Source organism: Ornithodoros turicata, unplaced genomic scaffold (assembly GCF_037126465.1).
Source record: "Ornithodoros turicata isolate Travis unplaced genomic scaffold, ASM3712646v1 Chromosome122, whole genome shotgun sequence".
NCBI lineage: Eukaryota > Metazoa > Arthropoda > Arachnida > Ixodida > Argasidae > Ornithodoros > Ornithodoros turicata.
In genome coordinates, this window is record NW_026999304.1 from 308751 (window position 1) to 328079 (window position 19329).

At 48.6% G+C, this 19329-nt stretch overlaps 1 protein-coding gene and 30 non-coding genes across 31 annotated transcripts; all 31 read left to right on the forward strand.

Moving 5' to 3' along the window:
• The first annotated feature begins 314 nt into the window (after positions 1–314).
• Trnag-ucc (transfer RNA glycine (anticodon UCC)) lies at positions 315–386 on the forward strand. The gene has a single exon. It is a non-coding gene; the product is annotated as a tRNA-Gly (tRNA).
• A 101-nt stretch (positions 387–487) lies between these two features.
• On the forward strand, positions 488–559 carry Trnag-ucc (transfer RNA glycine (anticodon UCC)). Its single transcript has one exon. It is a non-coding gene; the product is annotated as a tRNA-Gly (tRNA).
• A 460-nt stretch (positions 560–1019) lies between these two features.
• On the forward strand, positions 1020–1091 carry Trnag-ucc (transfer RNA glycine (anticodon UCC)). Its single transcript has one exon. It is a non-coding gene; the product is annotated as a tRNA-Gly (tRNA).
• A 646-nt stretch (positions 1092–1737) lies between these two features.
• On the forward strand, positions 1738–1809 carry Trnag-ucc (transfer RNA glycine (anticodon UCC)). The gene has a single exon. It is a non-coding gene; the product is annotated as a tRNA-Gly (tRNA).
• Positions 1810–2269: 460 nt separating this feature from the next.
• Positions 2270–2341, forward strand: Trnag-ucc (transfer RNA glycine (anticodon UCC)). Its single transcript has one exon. It is a non-coding gene; the product is annotated as a tRNA-Gly (tRNA).
• An 819-nt stretch (positions 2342–3160) lies between these two features.
• Positions 3161–3232, forward strand: Trnag-ucc (transfer RNA glycine (anticodon UCC)). Its single transcript has one exon. It is a non-coding gene; the product is annotated as a tRNA-Gly (tRNA).
• A 4826-nt stretch (positions 3233–8058) lies between these two features.
• Positions 8059–8130, forward strand: Trnag-ucc (transfer RNA glycine (anticodon UCC)). The gene has a single exon. It is a non-coding gene; the product is annotated as a tRNA-Gly (tRNA).
• A 169-nt stretch (positions 8131–8299) lies between these two features.
• On the forward strand, positions 8300–9436 carry LOC135371798 (uncharacterized). Its single transcript, XM_064605750.1, has one exon. It carries the CDS (start codon positions 8300–8302, stop codon positions 9434–9436), a length of 1137 nt encoding a protein of 378 aa, XP_064461820.1.
• Positions 9437–13145: 3709 nt separating this feature from the next.
• Trnar-ucu (transfer RNA arginine (anticodon UCU)) lies at positions 13146–13217 on the forward strand. Its single transcript has one exon. It is a non-coding gene; the product is annotated as a tRNA-Arg (tRNA).
• A 100-nt stretch (positions 13218–13317) lies between these two features.
• On the forward strand, positions 13318–13389 carry Trnar-ucu (transfer RNA arginine (anticodon UCU)). Its single transcript has one exon. It is a non-coding gene; the product is annotated as a tRNA-Arg (tRNA).
• A 101-nt stretch (positions 13390–13490) lies between these two features.
• Positions 13491–13562, forward strand: Trnag-ucc (transfer RNA glycine (anticodon UCC)). Its single transcript has one exon. It is a non-coding gene; the product is annotated as a tRNA-Gly (tRNA).
• Positions 13563–13663: 101 nt separating this feature from the next.
• Trnag-ucc (transfer RNA glycine (anticodon UCC)) lies at positions 13664–13735 on the forward strand. The gene has a single exon. It is a non-coding gene; the product is annotated as a tRNA-Gly (tRNA).
• A 101-nt stretch (positions 13736–13836) lies between these two features.
• On the forward strand, positions 13837–13908 carry Trnag-ucc (transfer RNA glycine (anticodon UCC)). The gene has a single exon. It is a non-coding gene; the product is annotated as a tRNA-Gly (tRNA).
• Positions 13909–14009: 101 nt separating this feature from the next.
• Trnag-ucc (transfer RNA glycine (anticodon UCC)) lies at positions 14010–14081 on the forward strand. Its single transcript has one exon. It is a non-coding gene; the product is annotated as a tRNA-Gly (tRNA).
• A 101-nt stretch (positions 14082–14182) lies between these two features.
• Trnag-ucc (transfer RNA glycine (anticodon UCC)) lies at positions 14183–14254 on the forward strand. The gene has a single exon. It is a non-coding gene; the product is annotated as a tRNA-Gly (tRNA).
• Positions 14255–14542: 288 nt separating this feature from the next.
• Positions 14543–14614, forward strand: Trnag-ucc (transfer RNA glycine (anticodon UCC)). The gene has a single exon. It is a non-coding gene; the product is annotated as a tRNA-Gly (tRNA).
• A 101-nt stretch (positions 14615–14715) lies between these two features.
• Trnag-ucc (transfer RNA glycine (anticodon UCC)) lies at positions 14716–14787 on the forward strand. Its single transcript has one exon. It is a non-coding gene; the product is annotated as a tRNA-Gly (tRNA).
• Positions 14788–14888: 101 nt separating this feature from the next.
• Trnag-ucc (transfer RNA glycine (anticodon UCC)) lies at positions 14889–14960 on the forward strand. The gene has a single exon. It is a non-coding gene; the product is annotated as a tRNA-Gly (tRNA).
• Positions 14961–15060: 100 nt separating this feature from the next.
• Positions 15061–15132, forward strand: Trnag-ucc (transfer RNA glycine (anticodon UCC)). Its single transcript has one exon. It is a non-coding gene; the product is annotated as a tRNA-Gly (tRNA).
• A 101-nt stretch (positions 15133–15233) lies between these two features.
• Trnag-ucc (transfer RNA glycine (anticodon UCC)) lies at positions 15234–15305 on the forward strand. Its single transcript has one exon. It is a non-coding gene; the product is annotated as a tRNA-Gly (tRNA).
• A 101-nt stretch (positions 15306–15406) lies between these two features.
• Trnag-ucc (transfer RNA glycine (anticodon UCC)) lies at positions 15407–15478 on the forward strand. The gene has a single exon. It is a non-coding gene; the product is annotated as a tRNA-Gly (tRNA).
• A 289-nt stretch (positions 15479–15767) lies between these two features.
• On the forward strand, positions 15768–15839 carry Trnag-ucc (transfer RNA glycine (anticodon UCC)). The gene has a single exon. It is a non-coding gene; the product is annotated as a tRNA-Gly (tRNA).
• A 101-nt stretch (positions 15840–15940) lies between these two features.
• On the forward strand, positions 15941–16012 carry Trnag-ucc (transfer RNA glycine (anticodon UCC)). The gene has a single exon. It is a non-coding gene; the product is annotated as a tRNA-Gly (tRNA).
• Positions 16013–16113: 101 nt separating this feature from the next.
• On the forward strand, positions 16114–16185 carry Trnag-ucc (transfer RNA glycine (anticodon UCC)). Its single transcript has one exon. It is a non-coding gene; the product is annotated as a tRNA-Gly (tRNA).
• A 100-nt stretch (positions 16186–16285) lies between these two features.
• Positions 16286–16357, forward strand: Trnag-ucc (transfer RNA glycine (anticodon UCC)). Its single transcript has one exon. It is a non-coding gene; the product is annotated as a tRNA-Gly (tRNA).
• Positions 16358–16458: 101 nt separating this feature from the next.
• On the forward strand, positions 16459–16530 carry Trnag-ucc (transfer RNA glycine (anticodon UCC)). The gene has a single exon. It is a non-coding gene; the product is annotated as a tRNA-Gly (tRNA).
• A 101-nt stretch (positions 16531–16631) lies between these two features.
• Positions 16632–16703, forward strand: Trnag-ucc (transfer RNA glycine (anticodon UCC)). Its single transcript has one exon. It is a non-coding gene; the product is annotated as a tRNA-Gly (tRNA).
• Positions 16704–16804: 101 nt separating this feature from the next.
• Positions 16805–16876, forward strand: Trnag-ucc (transfer RNA glycine (anticodon UCC)). The gene has a single exon. It is a non-coding gene; the product is annotated as a tRNA-Gly (tRNA).
• Positions 16877–16977: 101 nt separating this feature from the next.
• Trnar-ucu (transfer RNA arginine (anticodon UCU)) lies at positions 16978–17049 on the forward strand. The gene has a single exon. It is a non-coding gene; the product is annotated as a tRNA-Arg (tRNA).
• A 101-nt stretch (positions 17050–17150) lies between these two features.
• Positions 17151–17222, forward strand: Trnar-ucu (transfer RNA arginine (anticodon UCU)). The gene has a single exon. It is a non-coding gene; the product is annotated as a tRNA-Arg (tRNA).
• Positions 17223–17323: 101 nt separating this feature from the next.
• Trnag-ucc (transfer RNA glycine (anticodon UCC)) lies at positions 17324–17395 on the forward strand. Its single transcript has one exon. It is a non-coding gene; the product is annotated as a tRNA-Gly (tRNA).
• The last annotated feature ends 1934 nt before the right edge of the window (positions 17396–19329 follow it).

Below are 19329 nucleotides of genomic sequence, written 5' to 3' on the forward strand. Positions count from 1 at the left end.
AGTCAAAGTGCTTGACAGAAACGAGGAGCCATTGTCACCACCACTTATGTTCGTTCGACAGGAACTTAAGCAGCTCAAAGATGTAGCAGAAATTAAGGGGGATGTGCCAAAATGGTTGACTTCTGTTTGTGAAAAGATCCTTGTGAAGTGTACAGCCCCCTTTTAGCGCCGCAGTTGCGGCGCAAGTGCATGCATACATGTATGTACTCGTACCACCTATTTTACTTGTGCACGTGGTTCAAGTGTAAATCACTGTGTTAATTTTACTGTTGTTACAATACTCTGAAACTGACCAATAAAAGGAAAAAAAAAAAGCGTCGGTGGTATAGTGGCTAGCATAGCTGCCTTCCAAGCAGTTGACCCGGGTTCGATTCCCGGCCGACGCACGGTTCATTCCTTTCATGTATTATTCGCTATCTAGGAAATTAAATTCTGTGTGCATTATGATGCCCGAAAGGAGAACGGGAAGTGTTTTTGCTCGATGGTCGCGTCGGTGGTATAGTGGCTAGCATAGCTGCCTTCCAAGCAGTTAACCCGGGTTCGATTCCCGGCCGACGCACGGTTCACTCCTTTCATGTATTATTCGCTATCTAGGAAATTAAATTCTGTGTGGATTAAGATGCCCGAAAGGAGAACGGGAAGTGTTTTTGCTCGCTGGTCGCGTCGGTGGTATAGTGGCTAGCATAGCTGCCTTCCAAGCAGTTGACCCGGCTTCGATTCCCGGGTTCGATTCCCGGCCGACGCACGGTTCACTCCTTTCATGTATTATTCGCTATCTAGAAAATTAAATTCTGTGTGGATTAAGATGCCCGAAAGGAGAACGGGAAGTGTTTTTACTCGTTGGTCGCGTCGGTGGTATAGTGGCTAGCATAGCTGCCTTCCAAGCAGTTGACCCGGTTTCGATTCCCGGCCGACGCACGGTTCACTCCTTTCATGTATTATTCGCTATCTAGAAAATTAAATTCTGTGTGGATTAAGATGCCCGAAAGGAGAACGGGAAGTGTTTTTGCTCGCTGGTCGCGTCGGTGGTATAGTGGCTAGCATAGCTGCCTTCCAAGCAGTTAACCCGGGTTCGATTCCCGGCCGACGCACGGTTCACTCCTTTGATGTATTATTCGCTATCTAGGAAATTAAATTCTGTGTGGATTAAGATGCCCGAAAGGAGAACGGGAAGTGTTTTTGCTCGCTGGTCGCGTCGGTGGTATAGTGGCTAGCATAGCTGCCTTCCAAGCAGTTGACCCGGCTTCGATTCCCGGGTTCGATTCCCGGCCGACGCACGGTTCACTCCTTTCATGTATTATTCGCTATCTAGAAAATTAAATTCTGTGTGGATTAAGATGCCCGAAAGGAGAACGGGAAGTGTTTTTACTCGTTGGTCGCGTCGGTGGTATAGTGGCTAGCATAGCTGCCTTCCAAGCAGTTGACCCGGTTTCGATTCCCGGCCGACGCACGGTTCACTCCTTTCATGTATTATTCGCTATCTAGGAAATTAAATTATGTGTGGATTAAGATGCCCGAAAGGAGAACGGGAAGTGTTTTTGCTCGATGGTCGCGTCGGTGGTATAGTGGCTAGCATAGCTGCCTTCCAAGCAGTTGACCCGGCTTCGATTCCCGGGTTCGATTCCCGGCCGACGCACGGTTCACTCCTTTCATGTATTATTCGCTATCTAGGAAATTAAATTATGTGTGGATTAAGATGCCCGAAAGGAGAACGGGAAGTGTTTTTGCTCGATGGTCGCGTCGGTGGTATAGTGGCTAGCATAGCTGCCTTCCAAGCAGTTAACCCGGGTTCGATTCCCGGCCGACGCACGGTTCACTCCTTTCATGTATTATTCGCTATCTAGGAAATTAAATTCTGTGTGGATTAAGATGCCCGAAAGGAGAACGGGAAGTGTTTTTGCTCGCTGGTCGCGTCGGTGGTATAGTGGCTAGCATAGCTGCCTTCCAAGCAGTTGACCCGGCTTCGATTCCCGGGTTCGATTCCCGGCCGACGCACGGTTCACTCCTTTCATGTATTATTCGCTATCTAGAAAATTAAATTCTGTGTGGATTAAGATGCCCGAAAGGAGAACGGGAAGTGTTTTTACTCGTTGGTCGCGTCGGTGGTATAGTGGCTAGCATAGCTGCCTTCCAAGCAGTTGACCCGGTTTCGATTCCCGGCCGACGCACGGTTCACTCCTTTCATGTATTATTCGCTATCTAGAAAATTAAATTCTGTGTGGATTAAGATGCCCGAAAGGAGAACGGGAAGTGTTTTTGCTCGCTGGTCGCGTCGGTGGTATAGTGGCTAGCATAGCTGCCTTCCAAGCAGTTAACCCGGGTTCGATTCCCGGCCGACGCACGGTTCACTCCTTTGATGTATTATTCGCTATCTAGGAAATTAAATTCTGTGTGGATTAAGATGCCCGAAAGGAGAACGGGAAGTGTTTTTGCTCGCTGGTCGCGTCGGTGGTATAGTGGCTAGCATAGCTGCCTTCCAAGCAGTTGACCCGGCTTCGATTCCCGGGTTCGATTCCCGGCCGACGCACGGTTCACTCCTTTCATGTATTATTCGCTATCTAGAAAATTAAATTCTGTGTGGATTAAGATGCCCGAAAGGAGAACGGGAAGTGTTTTTACTCGTTGGTCGCGTCGGTGGTATAGTGGCTAGCATAGCTGCCTTCCAAGCAGTTGACCCGGTTTCGATTCCCGGCCGACGCACGGTTCACTCCTTTCATGTATTATTCGCTATCTAGGAAATTAAATTATGTGTGGATTAAGATGCCCGAAAGGAGAACGGGAAGTGTTTTTGCTCGATGGTCGCGTCGGTGGTATAGTGGCTAGCATAGCTGCCTTCCAAGCAGTTGACCCGGCTTCGATTCCCGGGTTCGATTCCCGGCCGACGCACGGTTCACTCCTTTCATGTATTATTCGCTATCTAGAAAATTAAATTCTGTGTGGATTAAGATGCCCGAAAGGAGAACGGGAAGTGTTTTTACTCGTTGGTCGCGTCGGTGGTATAGTGGCTAGCATAGCTGCCTTCCAAGCAGTTGACCCGGTTTCGATTCCCGGCCGACGCACGGTTCACTCCTTTCATGTATTATTCGCTATCTAGGAAATTAAATTATGTGTGGATTAAGATGCCCGAAAGGAGAACGGGAAGTGTTTTTGCTCGATGGTCGCGTCGGTGGTATAGTGGCTAGCATAGCTGCCTTCCAAGCAGTTGACCCGGGTTCGATTCCCGGCCGACGCACGGTTCACTCCTTTCATGTATTATTCGCTATCTAGGAAATTAAATTCTGTGTGGATTAAGATGCCCGAAAGGAGAACGGGAAGTGTTTTTGCTCGATGGTCGGCGTCGGTGGTATAGTGGCGAAATTGACTCTTCGCGACGGGCTGACAGTAGACGCTATTCCACACATAATCAACATCCTTGGAGGTCAAGTGCTCATCGACATACCAGGAAGATCGCCACTGTGCCTGCGTTGCAAAAAGGTGGGACACTTAAGGAAGCAGTGCAACTCACCGTGGTGTCGGTCGTGTCGAAGGTTCGGTCATGAGACAGAAGACTGCATTAGCACGTACGCGTCGAAAACAAAGGCTTCGGTAGAAGACACAATTGCTGGTGATCTTATGGACGTGAATGAGATGTCAGTGGCCAGCAGCGTCAAAGCGGCGGAGGACGGCGGTGCATCTCATGCAGAAGTTACAGCGGGCAAGCAACAGAAGGACCAGCTGCAAGCAACAGGGAACGAAAAGGATCGAGGTCAACCTCGGACCGATTCCGTCTGTACTCATGAAGACGCTCTCTCAAGTACGCCGCATTCCAACGACTCAGGAGACATGGCCATCGACCAGACCGGTGGTAACTTCTCGGAAAACGGCAGGCGTTTCTTGGAGGAAAAAAATAAGGTGGTGCCACGAATAGAGCACGACCATGAAAATGACGTCGCCCAACCAAGTAGTGAGATGACTCCGTCGGACGTCGGCGCTGGAAGAAATGAATTAAAATGGAAAGAGGTCGGGACCAGTCATAGGAAATCTAGGTACACGCCAGCTCCGGTCATCACACCTGAAGAAAGAAGGCGTCGCCTCAAAAAGGACCATTCGGTGTAAGTGATCGAAGTATAAAATCATTAGCGATAATGAAAAGTACGACACTCAAGATTGCTACTTTGAACGTAAACAGTCTAGTGAGGAGAGAAAGGAAAGAGTGGCTTAGAACTGTTCTGCGAGAGGAAAACATTGATATAATCTGCCTGCAGGAGACCAAAATTTCGAGCCCCGAGGAAGAGATTGAATTTGCTGATGTCTTCAAAAAGTCGTATCTTGTGTTTCAAGCATGCGGAGTAAATAGAAGCGCTGGCACGGCCGTGATGATAAGGAAATCTCAAAACATTGTTGTCATCGACTGCGACCTTGAGCAAAATGGGCGCCTAGTATCTGTTGACATGATGTGGGACGATGAAGTTCTGAGGGTGATAAGTCTGTATGCACCCAATGAGTCCGCAGAGCGCAAGCTCTTTTTCGACACCAGTGTAAAACAGTTTGCCAACACATCGAGTACACTAATTATGGCGGGAGACTTTAACTGCGTGGAGCGCCAGTCAGACAGCACCTACAGGAAGGAAATTAAAGACAGCAGCGTATCCGTCCTTAAAAGGATAATCGAGGAAAATAATTTGGAAGACGTGGCGACCGGAAAACTATGTGATAAGATCAGATTCACTCATTGGCAAGGTACATCCCATGCCAGGTTGGATCGCATATATTGCTCCGGGGAAGTGAACCCAAGCATTGCGGAGTACCAAGCTAAGCCACTCTTCTTCACCGACCACGCTTTAGTAACGGCGCTGCTAAATGCAAACAGGACGTCGAACGTCAGAAAATGCCAATTGCCATGGAAGATGAATGAAAGTATATTAAGAGACGAAAACTTCGTGTCCGAATTGAAGCTTAGGATTGGTGATCTACGCAAGACGCACATGAATGCTCCGGCTTGGGAAACGTTTAAAGAAGCAGTTCGGGAAAAAGCGATTGAGTACGGGCAGAAAAAGGTCAAGGAAAGAAAGAATGAAATGAAAGCTCTACTGGGGAGTCTTGTAACAATCGTAAGAGAAGAAGAAAAAACGCCCGGGGTGTTTGCAGAAGACGTGAAAGAAATTAAGAAGAAAATACATGAACAAATGCGTGCGAAGTGGCGAGGGGCACAGGTTCGCAGTCGTCTGCAAGTCATCGAAAGGGATGAAATTCCCACAAAGGTCTTTTCTTTGCGAGAACGAGAAAGAAGGTGTCAAAACAAAATAGAGAGAGTTCGCACTGAAAGCACGGATCAGAAGGGGACTGGGGCAGTAGCTGATGCTTTCTATCAGCACTATCGTGAGCTGTTTGGTAAAGGAGAGACGCCATACGCTGAAACCGGAGACATATTCAAGAACGTTCCAAAGGTGGGCCCTGAAGATAGGGAGAAAGGGACAGGAAAAATCAAACGGAAGGAAATTAGAGCCGCCATAAGAAAGTTGTCTCGAAATAAGGCACCTGGTCCAGATGGGCTTGGCGCTGCTTTTTACAAAACATTTGAAGAAGATCTCTCTTATATCCTGGAAGACGTGTTTGATGATATCAGAACAAGAGGAATGATGACCCCATCTATGAGAAGATGCCACACGGTACTCATCCCAAAGAAGACCAAGGAGGCGGGAATACCCAGTACATCAGACTATCGCCCAATAAGCCTTTTATGTGTGGACTACAAGATTCTCGCCAAGGTGCTAGCAAGACGGTTGGACTCTGTGTTATGGAGGGTCGTAGGAAACCACCAGGCCTACGGAATCAAAGGAAGGAAGATCTCTGACAATCTCCACATCATGAGGACTGCGTGCGAGGTAGCGAAAACTACTGGGACACCTCTAGCCGTCTTCCAGGCTGATCTCAGTCAGGCTTTTGATCGCGTAAGTCATGAATTTCTTGATGACCTCCTGTGCTGGATTGATGTCGGAAAGGACCTGCTCGAGTGGGTGAAGATCTGCTATAAAGGCATATCTTCGTAACTCATTATCAACGGAAAAATTGGAGCTAGGTTCCCAGTTGAATAGTCTGTCCGGCAGGGCTGCCCTATGTCACCGGTTCTCTTTGCCGTATATATTGAGCCGCTATGTCGTGCAATTATCAACAATGAAAAAATCGAGGGCCTGCAGTTGGCGCAGACAGAAGTGAAGCTGCTGGCTTACGCTGACGATGTGGCATTTATCTGCACTAGCAGGGAGGGACTGGAGGAGGCTTTTGCTGTCTTGCAATTGTTTTGCGTCTGCTCGGGAGCCAAACTAAATGTGAAGAAGTCTCAAGGCACGTGTTTGGGAGACTGGGACGACAGGTCAACAGTGTTCATGCAGATGAAATGCACGTCAGAAGTTGGAACTTATCTAGGAGTCAATCTGGACTGGTGCACTCCGGACGCCACGAAGTGGCAGCGGAAGATTAACTCCCTTCACGCAAAGCAAAAGCCTTACATGGGAAGAGGTACATCACTAATTAACCGAAGCTATATATGCAACACCGTGCTGTTCCCAGCGGTTTTGTACTCTGCACAGGCAACCACCATCGACACACTGTCAATGCGTCGATTTGAAAGGATATGCGCCGTCTTCTTGTGGCAATCCAAGTTCGAGAGGATGCGTCGGTCAAACCTGTTCTGGCCTCTCGAAGCAGGAGGTTTGAGCCTGGTCAACCTGGCAATCAAGATTAAGGTTCAAAGGTTCATGTTCTTTAGAGATGAGGCAAGGTCAGAACTCAGGGTCGCCATGCAGACGCTGGGAGCGCACCATCTCCTGCCATGGATCGTCACCACAGAAGACGGGGTGAATAATCATCGAGTCTTGGGCTTCTATAAGGAGGTTAATCAAAGTGTCCAGTTCTTCACGGAAAGGTTTTCGTGGGAATACCTCTCAAGCGTGAAAAGGAAAACGCTTTACTGGGACACGATATCCAGTACATTTGCTCCTCCACTATATCGCCAATTAGGCGGGAACACGGTAGGGATGGATACATTGAAGCGAATTCGCAGGCTGCCAGTAGCTACGGGGACAAAGGACTTCTTTGTCCGTTTCCATTGTGAAGTCCTCCCAGTGAGAAAGTGGATGATGGGGAAAGGCTTCTTTGTGCCGAACAATGGGAAATGCGATGTCTGTGGCCACGACGAAACACTAAGGCATGTTTTCTCCGATTGCAGAACGGCGCTGCGCTTCTGGAGTGACCTCCGTGTGTCGCTGGAGATTACGGCGGACTTCACGTACGAAAACCTCAAATTTCTTATGTTCACCAATGACCCAAGCGCCGAACTTCTCAGTGTGATCGCAATGACAGGACTACACGCGTTGTTGAAGGCACGCACAGCACGAGTCGAGTGCGACGTAAGAGCGGCGCCACCGGTTACGTACCTGAAAGAGAAGTTACTGTGGACGGCATCACTAGCTGGGCACAACAAGCTAAAGGACGAGCATCGCTGGATCAGGCTCGCCAACATCGTCAGAAACCTCAAACCAGAGACATTTGGAACCGTGTGCAAGCTACTGATGATAAACAAAGCGTCTCGAGAGTGATTGGAAAATTCTACAGCGCGCAACACGGAATATGTCTAGTGAAGTAACTTTGATGCATACAATATATGTAGCACATCTTAGGGAATGAGGGCCCTCACCCACTAACTGACGTACCCAATGATATCGCAGTGCTGATCGTGGGCTTTGGCATTTTGGAGTGAAGCTCCCTACCCCGCCACAATGGGGAGTGTTGCGATGAACTTAGGTGGAAAAGAAGGGCCAAAGTAGGCCTAGTTTTGACTGCGTTTTTATCGAACTGTGACGAGAAACAATATGTTTTCGAACATTTGTTGCCAATAAAAAAAAAAAAGTCTGTGGTATAGTGGCTAGCATAGCTGCCTTCTAAGCAGTTGACCAGGGTTCGATTCCCGGCCGACGCACGGTTCACTCCTTTCATGTATTATTCGCTATCTAGAAAATTAAATTCTGTGTGGATTAAGATGCCCGAAAGGAGAACGGGAAGTGTTTTTACTCGCTGGTCGCGTCGGTGGTATAGTGGCTAGCATAGCTGCCTTCCAAGCAGTTGACCCGGGTTCGATTCCCGGCCGACGCACGGTTCACTCCTTTCATGTATTATTCGCTATCTAGGAAATTAAATTCTGTGTGGATTAAGATGCCCGAAAGGAGAACGGGAAGTGTTTTTGCTCGATGGTCGGCGTCGGTGGTATAGTGGCTAGCATAGATTCTACTTCCGGCGCTTGTGCTGACCGGTCGTGTGCATCATGAGCTCCGTTGGAGCGGCTGTAACGGCTAACCCTAGCCGGGATGAATCGTCGTCGTTGAGGAATGAGGCTAACAACATGGTACAGGAATCGTACAGAATAATCATGCCAACGTTACCAAAAGGTGAAATTTCAAAGAACACTGTGTTTCTTCATGGAGACCCGTCGGCCAGGCCGTACAAAGGGCAGGATTTTGTGGCCCCTTTGGGAGAAGCTGTGAACATGAAGGAGATAGCAAGTTTTGGCTCGTATCTTTTCAACCACGTGTGGATCGTCACCTTTCACTCGGAGGCGGAAAAAGAGAAACTAAGGCAAGTTGGGGAGTTGAAAGTGAAGGGAAGAAGGTGTATGATCATCGACCCCAACTCAAGCGAGGTTACGCTAAAGCTACATTGGATACCAATGAATGTCTCGGACGAAGTAGTACGCCGGGCACTGTCCACGTACGGAAAAACCACTGATATTGTTAGAGAGAAATGGCGGCTACCTGGACTGGAAGGAGTGGAAACAACTACACGTTCCGTCACCATACAGCTTAAGGATGGCGTTTCCACTGAAAGCATTCCGTACCAGCTGAAAATAATGGGTGTGACAGTGCTGATATCGGTCCCAGGGAAGCCTCCATTATGTTTGCGATGTAAGCAGGTGGGACATATACGAAGCCAATGCAGGACGGACTACTGCCGTAGCTGTAAGGGATTTGGACATGTACAACAGGACTGCGTTCGGACTTATGCTTCAATGACAAGAGGCTGGCCGGAAAAACATAACGAAGAAATCGTAATGGATATCCAGGACACAGAACATGCCATGCAGCAAGGAGAGGAAAAGCAACAACAAGCAGCTGAAGTTAATTTCGTCGCAGGGAAAGGAAATATAAGGGAAGGAGACCCGGGAGACAATAGAACAACGCCCCCAGAATGCAAAGAGACTGTGAAGGACTGGACCCTTGTACATGAGGCGTACGGAAAAAGGAAAGGGGAGGACACTGGAAAAAACATCGAATCAGCGGAAGCGAACCAGGAAGACATTTTGGAGAACATAAAAAAGAAAGCATGTCAGGGACGTACCCTTGAAGTACAGTTGCCCTTGGAGGAAGTTGGGTCATCACAGTTGGACGATCCCGGTTTCTTTTAGTCAGGGGCTACGTCAGCTTTATCAACTAAGCGCAAGATGGCAAGTACGAAGACAATAAAGGTGGGAACATTAAATGTAGTGAGTTTGTTATCAAGAAAGCGGAAGCGGTGGACTAGCGATGTGTTATCTGCCGAGAGGGTTGATATTGCCTGCATTCAAGAAACAAAGATTGCTACGATAGAACAAGAAAAAGAACTCGTGAATTTCTTTAGGGAGAAATTTTGGTGCTACTCTTCAACAGCAATAGGTGAGCACTTTGATTCTGGTGAGGAAAAACGCGGGATTAGCTGTGATTGATAGTGTGCTTGACGAAAGTGGACGGCTGTGTATAGTGGATGTCCTGCATGGCCAGAGTATGATCAGAATCGTATGTGTGTATGCTCCCAATGAAACAACGGACACAAAAGACTTCTTCGCGTCGCTCAAGCAGTTTGTGAACGTTACATGGGAGGTCCTGATGTGTGGTGATTTTAACTGCGTACTGAGGAAAGAAGACTGCTCGTACAAGCAAGTGAAGGCTGACACAAGTAGGAAGGATCTCCTGAAATTAATACAGGATAGTGACCTACTGGACGTATGGGATGGAAAGTCGGCAGATAGCATGAAGTACACTCACTTCCAAGGGACTTCCCACGCTAGGTTGGACAGGATGTATATATCCGGAACACTAATGCCGTATGTGAGTAACTATGAGGTGAAGCCTCAATTCTTCTCGGATCACGCTTTAGTCTCGGTGTCAGTTGCTGTGAAGAAACGGCCAACCAGTAAAGTAAACGAACGACACAGTATATGGAAAATGAATGAAAGTATCCTGGAGGAAGATGGCTTCCGGGAAAAAATGAGGAGACTGATAGAAGAATATAGCACGGACGAAGACGTAAATGCTGTCACATGGGAAGGATTCAAACAGAAGGTGAAAAGAACAGCCATCGAGTATTCGCAGATCAGAGCATTCGAGAAAAAACGGGAAAAGAAACGGCTCATGGGAACGCTGTTAATATTGGTAGAAGCAGAATGTAGTCATCCAGGCTGTTTTAAAGAAGACATCAAGGCAGTTAAAAATGAACTTCAAAAGCTGTACGAAGAAGAACACCGTGGAGCGCTGATTCGAAGCAGAGTGCAAACGCTAGCAAGGGAGGAGACGCCTTACAAGGTGTTCCGATTCAAGGAGCGGGAAAGAGCAGACAGGAACACCATCAATGCGATAAAAAAATGAGGGCCGTACCATGACCAAGGAGGAAGACATCATAGATGCATTTCAAGAGAAGTACACCAGCCTCTTCAGAGAGAAGCCAAGTCTACAAGGCGGATATGGGTCATGGCTGGAAGGATTACCCACGGTGAGCGGACAATGTCAGGAGATTATCAACACAGAAATATCAGAAGATGAAATAAGCAGAGCTATAAAAAAGCTTGGAAGGAATAAATCTCCTGGTATTGATGGTATAGGGGCCAGTTTCTATAAAATGTTCAGCGATCTGTTGTGCGGTATTCTGAAGAAAGTTTTCGAAGACGTGGCCAGAAGAGGCCTACTTCCGCCAAGCATGAGACAATCCATCACAGTCTTAATACCAAAAAAGACATCAAGTAAGGACACTCCATCTCTCTCTGACTACCGGCCTATCAGTCTTTTGTGTACTGACTACAAAATCTTAGCGAAAATTCTCTCCGCAAGAGTGGAAAACGGACTACGGGAAGTTATAGGAACTCATCAACCATACGGCCTGCACGGGAGGTCAATTGCAAGAAATTTGCACATCATGCGCACTGTGTGTGAAGTAGCGGACTTATCATCTCAGCCTTTTGCAGTACTTCAAACTGATTTGAGCCAAGCGTTCGACCGTGTCAGTCATTCTTTTCTGTTCGCGGTGCTGCGAAAATGCCAAATTGGGGGATTCCTTATCAGATGGCTCACCATTTGCTACAATCAAGTATCTACTCGGCTCCGGGTGAACGGCAGTGTTGGCAAGGGAATACCCATTCTCTCTGCGGTCCGCCAAGGCTGCCCTTTATCTCCAGTGCTTTTCGCTCTCTATCTGGAACCTTTGTGCAGGAGGATTGCAGGAAACCAGTACATCAAGGGGATACAGATGGGGGCCGAACACGTTAACTTGCTGGCTTATGCAGACGACATCGCCGTTATATGCACATCTAAACTACAAGTCTGCGAAGCGATCAGGACAATACAAGACTACAGCAAAGTATCGGGAGCCTGCTTGAATTTGGCGAAGTCATTGGGGACCTGGCTGGGCGGATGGACGTACGCACCGGAAAAATTCATGCGAATTTCCTGGACAAGAACACTTGGAAAGTATCTGGGCGTTACCTTCAATTCGGACAGAGGAACGACATGGGCAAGGAAACTGACGTCAGTCCGTGGAAACCTCACAGGTTGGCAAGGAAGATATTTGTCTTTCACCAACAGAGCCCATATCTGCAACTCGGTGCTATACCCCGCAGTGCTTTACGTTGCGCAGTGTTCCAGAATCGACGTAGATACGTGCAACAAGTTCCACAGAATGTGCGCGACCTTCATCTGGAAATCGACGATGGAGAAGATGCGACGTACGAATCTCTTCTTTAGCTTAAAAAAAGGTGGTTTAGGACTGGTGAACCTGAGCATCAAACTAAAAGTGCAACGCTTCTTGTACTTCCGGGATCAGAAAGATCCTTTCCTAAGGGCGGCGCTTCAAGTGCTTGGTTGCGCTTACATTGCGAGGTGGACGGCATCATCAGTAAGCGCAAGCCGCCGAACGCCCGCGTTGGCATTCTACAGGGAGATAGCAGAAGCAGTAACTTTTTTTGAACAACGGTTCTCGTGGGATTACCTGACGGCTGTGGGGAAAAAGAAGCTCTACTGGGACACGATCGCAGCAAGTCTACCTACACCGCTTTATAGAATGTGCAGGCTCCCCAATAATAACGAGGGTGTCCTTAAAAGAGTAAGGAAACTCAAGGTCCCCACAGGAGCGAAGGACTTCTTCTTCAGCCTTCATTGGGAAGTGCTTCCTGTAAAATCATGGCTCAGACGGAAGGGATTTATCGTACCTTGGTCGATATGTTGCGCGGCTTGTCCGGGAGAAGAGGAAACGCTCACTCACGTGTTTCTGCTGTGCAGAAGAGCTCTGCAATTCTGGTGTGGGTTTAGAGAACTGATCGAGAAGGACGTCACGCTGCAGTGGCTTACTATAAAATTTCTGGACTTTGGTGAGGCTTCGGAAAGCGACGCAGTGGCAAGCTTGATAGTGCTGGGACTACACGCGCTGTGGAGTTTCAGAATGGACGAGATCGAGTGCCGAGAAAAGCCAGTGCCTCCGTGGAAACGCTTTAAAGAAAAGCTGCTGTGGACATTGAGCGTGCTGCAAGACGACGAACTCGAAGACTGCTGGAAGATTGTAAAAAACAAAGTGCAGAAAGGGGAGGCTAATCTTTGCAGACAAGTGTACGGCCGCAAAGCAGCAGCCATTAGGTAGGGGGTGACATTCAGGGAAGGTTTTTAAAGTGTACAGTGTATTTTTATCGGAATAAAAAAAAAAAAAAGAAAGGTATAGTGGCTAGCATAGCTGCCTTCTAAGCAGTTGACCCGGGTTCGATTCCCGGCCGACGCACGGTTCACTCCTTTCATGTATTACTCGCAATCTAGGAAATTAAATTCTGTGTGGATTAAGATGCCCGAAAGGAGAACGGGAAGTGTTTTTGCCCGCTGGTCGCGTCGGTGGTATAGTGGCTAGCATGGCTGCCTTCTAAGCAGTTGACCGGGGTTCGATTCCCGGCCGACGCATGGTTCATTCCTTTCATGTATTATTAGCTATCTAGGAAATTAACTTCTGTGTGGATTAAGATGCCCGAGAGGAGAAGGGAAGTGTTTTTACTCGCTGGTCGCGTCGGTGGTATAGTGGCTAGCATAGCTGCCTTCTAAGCAGTTGACCTGGGTTCGATTCCCGGCCGACGCACGGTTCACTCCTTTCATGTATTATTCGCTATCTAGGAAATCAAATTCTGTGTGGATTATGATGCCCGAAAGGAGAACGGGAAGTGTTTTTGCTCGCTGGTCGCGTCGGTGGTATAGTGGCTAGCATAGCTGCCTTCCAAGCAGTTGACCCGGGTTCGATTCCCGGCCGACGCACGGTTCACTCCTTTCATGTATTATTCGCTATCTAGGAAATTAAATTCTGTGTGGATTAAGACGCTCGAAAGGAGAACGGGAAGTGTTTTTGCTCGCTGGTCGCGTCGGTGGTATAGTGGCTAGCATAGCTGCCTTCCAAGCAGTTGACCCGGGTTCGATTCCCGGCCGACGCACGGTTCACTCCTTTCATGTATTATTCGCTATCTAGGAAATTAAATTCTGTGTGGATTAAGACGCTCGAAAGGAGAACGGGAAGTGTTTTTGCTCGCTGGTCGCGTCGGTGGTATAGTGGCTAGCATAGCTGCCTTCCAAGCAGTTGACCCGGGTTCGATTCCCGGCCGACGCACGGTTCACTCCTTTCATGTATTATTCGCTATCTAGGAAATTAAATTCTGTGTGGATTAAGACGCTCGAAAGGAGAACGGGAAGTGTTTTTGCTCGCTGGTCGCGTCGGTGGTATAGTGGCTAGCATAGCTGCCTTCCAAGCAGTTGACCCGGGTTCGATTCCCGGCCGACGCACGGTTCACTCCTTTCATGTATTATTCGCTATCTAGGAAATTAAATTCTGTGTGGATTAAGACGCTCGAAAGGAGAACGGGAAGTGTTTTTGCTCGCTGGTCGCGTCGGTGGTATAGTGGCTAGCATAGCTGCCTTCCAAGCAGTTGACCCGGGTTCGATTCCCGGCCGACGCACGGTTCACTCCTTTCATGTATTATTCGCTATCTAGGAAATTAAATTCTGTGTGGATTATGATGCCCGAAAGGAGAACGGGAAGTGTTTTTGCTCGCTGGTCGGCGTCGGTGGAATAGTGGCTAGCATAGCTGCTTTCCAAGCAGTTGACCCGGCTTCGATTCCCGGGTTCGATTCCCGGCCAACGCACGGTTCACTCCTTTGATGTATTATTCGCTATCTAGGAAATTAAATTCTGTGTGGATTATGATGCCCGAAAGGAGAACGGGAAGTGTTTTTGCTCGCTGATCGCGTCGGTGGTATAGTGGCTAGCATAGCTGCCTTCCAAGCAGTTGACCCGGGTTCGATTCCCGGCCGACGCACGGTTCACTCCTTTCATGTATTATTCGCTATCTAGAAAATTAAATTCTGTGTGGATTAAGATGCCCGAAAGGAGAACGGGAAGTGTTTTTACTCGCTGGTCGCGTCGGTGGTATAGTGGCTAGCATAGCTGCCTTCCAAGCAGTTGACCCGGGTTCGATTCCCGGCCGACGCACGGTTCACTCCTTTCATGTATTATTCGCTATCTAGGAAATTAAATTCTGTGTGGATTAAGATGCCCGAAAGGAGAACGGGAAGCGTTTTTACTCGCTGGTCGCGTCGGTGGTATAGTGGCTAGCATAGCTGCCTTCCAAGCAGTTAACCCGGGTTCGATTCCCGGCCGACGCACGGTTCACTCCTTTCATGTATTATTCGCTATCTAGGAAATTAAATTCTGTGTGGATAAGATGCCCGAAAGGAGAACGGGAAGTGTTTTTGCTCGCTGGTCGCGTCGGTGGTATAGTGGCTAGCATAGCTGCCTTCCAAGCAGTTGACCCGGGTTCGATTCCCGGCCGACGCACGGTTCACTCCTTTCATGTATTATTCGCTATCTAGGAAATTAAATTCTGTGTGGATTAAGATGCCCGAAAGGAGAACGGGAAGTGTTTTTGCTCGATGGTCGCGTCGGTGGTATAGTGGCTAGCATAGCTGCCTTCCAAGCAGTTGACCCGGGTTCGATTCCCGGCCGACGCACGGTTCACTCCTTTCATGTATTATTCGCTAGCTAGGAAATTAAATTCTGTGTGGATTAAGATGCCCGAAAGGAGAACGGGAAGTGTTCTTGCTCGCTGGTCGCGTCGGTGGTATAGTGGCTAGCATAGCTGCCTTCCAAGCAGTTGACCCGGGTTCGATTCCCGGCCGACGCACGGTTCACTCCTTTCATGTATTATTCGCTATCTAGGAAATTAAATTCTGTGTGGATTATGATGCCCGAAAGGAGAACGGGAAGTGTTTTTTGCTCGCTGGTCGGCGTCGGTGGAATAGTGGCTAGCATAGCTGCTTTCCAAGCAGTTGACCCGGCTTCGATTCCCGGGTTCGATTCCCGGCCAACGCACGGTTCACTCCTTTGATGTATTATTCGCTATCTAGGAAATTAAATTCTGTGTGGATTATGATGCCCGAAAGGAGAACGGGAAGTGTTTTTGCTCGCTGATCGCGTCGGTGGTATAGTGGCTAGCATAGCTGCCTTCCAAGCAGTTGACCCGGGTTCGATTCCCGGCCGACGCACGGTTCACTCCTTTCATGTATTATTCGCTATCTAGAAAATTAAATTCTGTGTGGATTAAGATGCCCGAAAGGAGAACGGGAAGTGTTTTTACTCGCTGGTCGCGTCGGTGGTATAGTGGCTAGCATAGCTGCCTTCCAAGCAGTTGACCCGGGTTCGATTCCCGGCCGACGCACGGTTCACTCCTTTCATGTATTATTCGCTATCTAGGAAATTAAATTCTGTGTGGATTAAGATGCCCGAAAGGAGAACGGGAAGCGTTTTTACTCGCTGGTCGCGTCGGTGGTATAGTGGCTAGCATAGCTGCCTTCCAAGCAGTTAACCCGGGTTCGATTCCCGGCCGACGCACGGTTCACTCCTTTCATGTATTATTCGCTATCTAGGAAATTAAATTCTGTGTGGATAAGATGCCCGAAAGGAGAACGGGAAGTGTTTTTGCTCGCTGGTCGCGTCGGTGGTATAGTGGCTAGCATAGCTGCCTTCCAAGCAGTTGACCCGGGTTCGATTCCCGGCCGACGCACGGTTCACTCCTTTCATGTATTATTCGCTATCTAGGAAATTAAATTCTGTGTGGATTAAGATGCCCGAAAGGAGAACGGGAAGTGTTTTTGCTCGATGGTCGCGTCGGTGGTATAGTGGCTAGCATAGCTGCCTTCCAAGCAGTTGACCCGGGTTCGATTCCCGGCCGACGCACGGTTCACTCCTTTCATGTATTATTCGCTAGCTAGGAAATTAAATTCTGTGTGGATTAAGATGCCCGAAAGGAGAACGGGAAGTGTTCTTGCTCGCTGGTCGCGTCGGTGGTATAGTGGCTAGCATAGCTGCCTTCCAAGCAGTTGACCCGGGTTCGATTCCCGGCCGACGCACGGTTCACTCCGTTCATGTATTATTCGCTATCTAGAAAATTAAATTCTGTGTGGATTAAGATGCCCGAAAGGAGAACGGGAAGTGTTTTTACTCGATGGAAGCGTCGGTGGTATAGTGGCTAGCATAGCTGCCTTCCAAGCAATTGACCCGGGTTCGATTCCCGGCCGACGCACGGTTCACTCCTTTCATGTATTATTCGCTATCTAGGAAATTAAATTCTGTGTGGATTAAGATGCCCGAAAGGAGAACGGGAAGTGTTTTTGCTCGATGGTCGCGTCGGTGGTATAGTGGCTAGCATAGCTGCCTTCTAAGCAGTTGACCCGGGTTCGATTCCCGGCCGACGCACGGCTCACTCCTTTCATGTATTATTCGCTATCTAGGAAATTAAATTCTGTGTGGATTAAGATGCCCGAAAGGAGAACGGGAAGTGTTTTTGCTGGATGGTCGCGTCGGTGGTATAGTGGCTAGCATAGCTGCCTTCTAAGCAGTTGACCTGGGTTCGATTCCCGGCCGACGCACGGTTCACTCCTTTCATGTATTATTCGCTATCTAGGAAATTAAATTCTCTGTGGATTAAGATGCCCGAAAGGAGAACGGGAAGTGTTTTTGCTCGATGGTCGCGTCGGTGGTATAGTGGCTATAATAGCTGCCTTCCAAGCAGTTGACCCGGGTTCGATTCCCGGCCGACGCACGGTTCACTCCTTTCATGTATTATTCGCTATCTAGGAAATTAAATTCTGTGTGGATTAAGATGCCCGAAAGGAGAACGGGAAGTGTTTTTGCTCGATGGTCGGCGTCGGTGGTATAGTGGCTAGCATAGCATTCCAGTTCCTGGCACCGAGGTGAACGGACGTGGAATGAGCTCCCTGCGAGCGGCGGCAACGGCTCCGAGCCGGGATGAAGTTAGGCCTAGTGCTTCCCAGACAGATTACAAGACCATCCTACCTACTATTACGCCAGGTAACTTATCGCCTAACACGGTCATCATGCATGCGGATCCCTCCGCTAAACCGTACAAAGTGCTGGACTTTGATGCCCCACTGAGAGACGTTGTTGATAGACGAGAGATTTGTGCATTAGGGGCTTACCGCTATAACCACGTGTGGGCCATAACGTTCAGGAGCGAGACAGAGAAGGCGAAGCTGCTGAAGCAAAAGGAGATGCTTGTGAAAGACAAACGGTGCATCGTAATCGACCCAAACGCAAAAGAAATAACTCTGAAGCTTCACTGGGTCTCTACGATTTTAGGTGATGACGTAATCCGCAACGCTATGACAGAGTATGGTGACGTCCTGGATACGGCAAGAGAGACGTGGAAGTGTGCGGAATTTGCTGGCATAGAAACGACGACTCGGATAGTCAAGCTGCGGCTACGCGAAGGATCCACCGTCGACCAAATCCCATACATGATCCATATCAGGGGCGACCCGTTACTTGTTTCGGTACCGGGGGAAGCCGCCATTGTGCCTGCGGTGCAAACAGGTAGGGCACATACGCAATCAGTGTACGGCGACATGGTGCAAGAAATGTAAATCGTTCGGTCATGACCCAGAAGACTGTGTGCAAACCTATGCCAGCAAGACTCGGGGGCAAGGTAACGACACGATTACAGAAAATCTAATGGACCAGGAAGAAGCGGATAAAACTGAAGATAGTACCCAGGAAAACAAGGACGTTGAAAAGGTTCCATCCCAAGAAGAGGGCACGAGCAAGAAGCGAACACAGATACCAAATGAGGAATGTGATAACAAAGACACAGAAGATAGCGACGCAGATATGGCCGAAGTAGAGGAAAATTCAATGAAAAGGAAAAGAGAGTCAGAGAGGCATGCCACCACTGTAAAGGACTATCTAAGAGAGCAGAGAAGGGACGCAAGGTTTGAAAGTAGATGGAAGAAAGGGGACGCCCCGATGCCGGTGGTCCCGCTGGAGGAAGCTGGTGCATCACAGCTGAACGACCTTCACTTCACGGCCACCCAGTAACCAGCGGTCGCTTTCCAAACTCGTTCCATGTCAAGAAAAAAAATAAGAGTGGCAACTTTTAACACGTTCAGTCTGATTCGGCAAAACAGAAAGCACTGGCTCATGGAAATGATAAAGGAACACAAACTAGACATTATCTGCCTCCAGGAAACGAAGATCTCTACCGCGGAACAAGAGAAGGACCTTGTTAATTTCTTTAAACGTAACTACTACTGCTACCACTCCGCAGGCACTGGTCACAGTGCGGGGACAGCGATATTTGTGAAGAAGGACAGTATCGTCACCGTCGTCGACACCATGCTTGACCAAACCGGCCGATTTACCTGTGTCGATCTGCTCATCGCCAACCAGTTAGCGCGAGTAATTTGTGTCTACGCGCCAAATATAAGGGACGACAGGAAAATGTTCTTCTCTGAGCTGAGAGCTTTCGTGGACACACCGGCAAAAGTTGTATTCTGTGGCGACTTCAATATGGTAACCAGCAAGTATGACTGCAGCTACCCTTTCAGGAGGGACGCTAGTGTGACGGAATTCAAGAAGCTGGTGACAGATTTCAGTTTGGTCGACGTTGCTGCGGTAGGAACGGAACCTAGTCAGCGGTACACTCACTGGCAAGGTGCGTCCCATGCAAGACTCGACAGA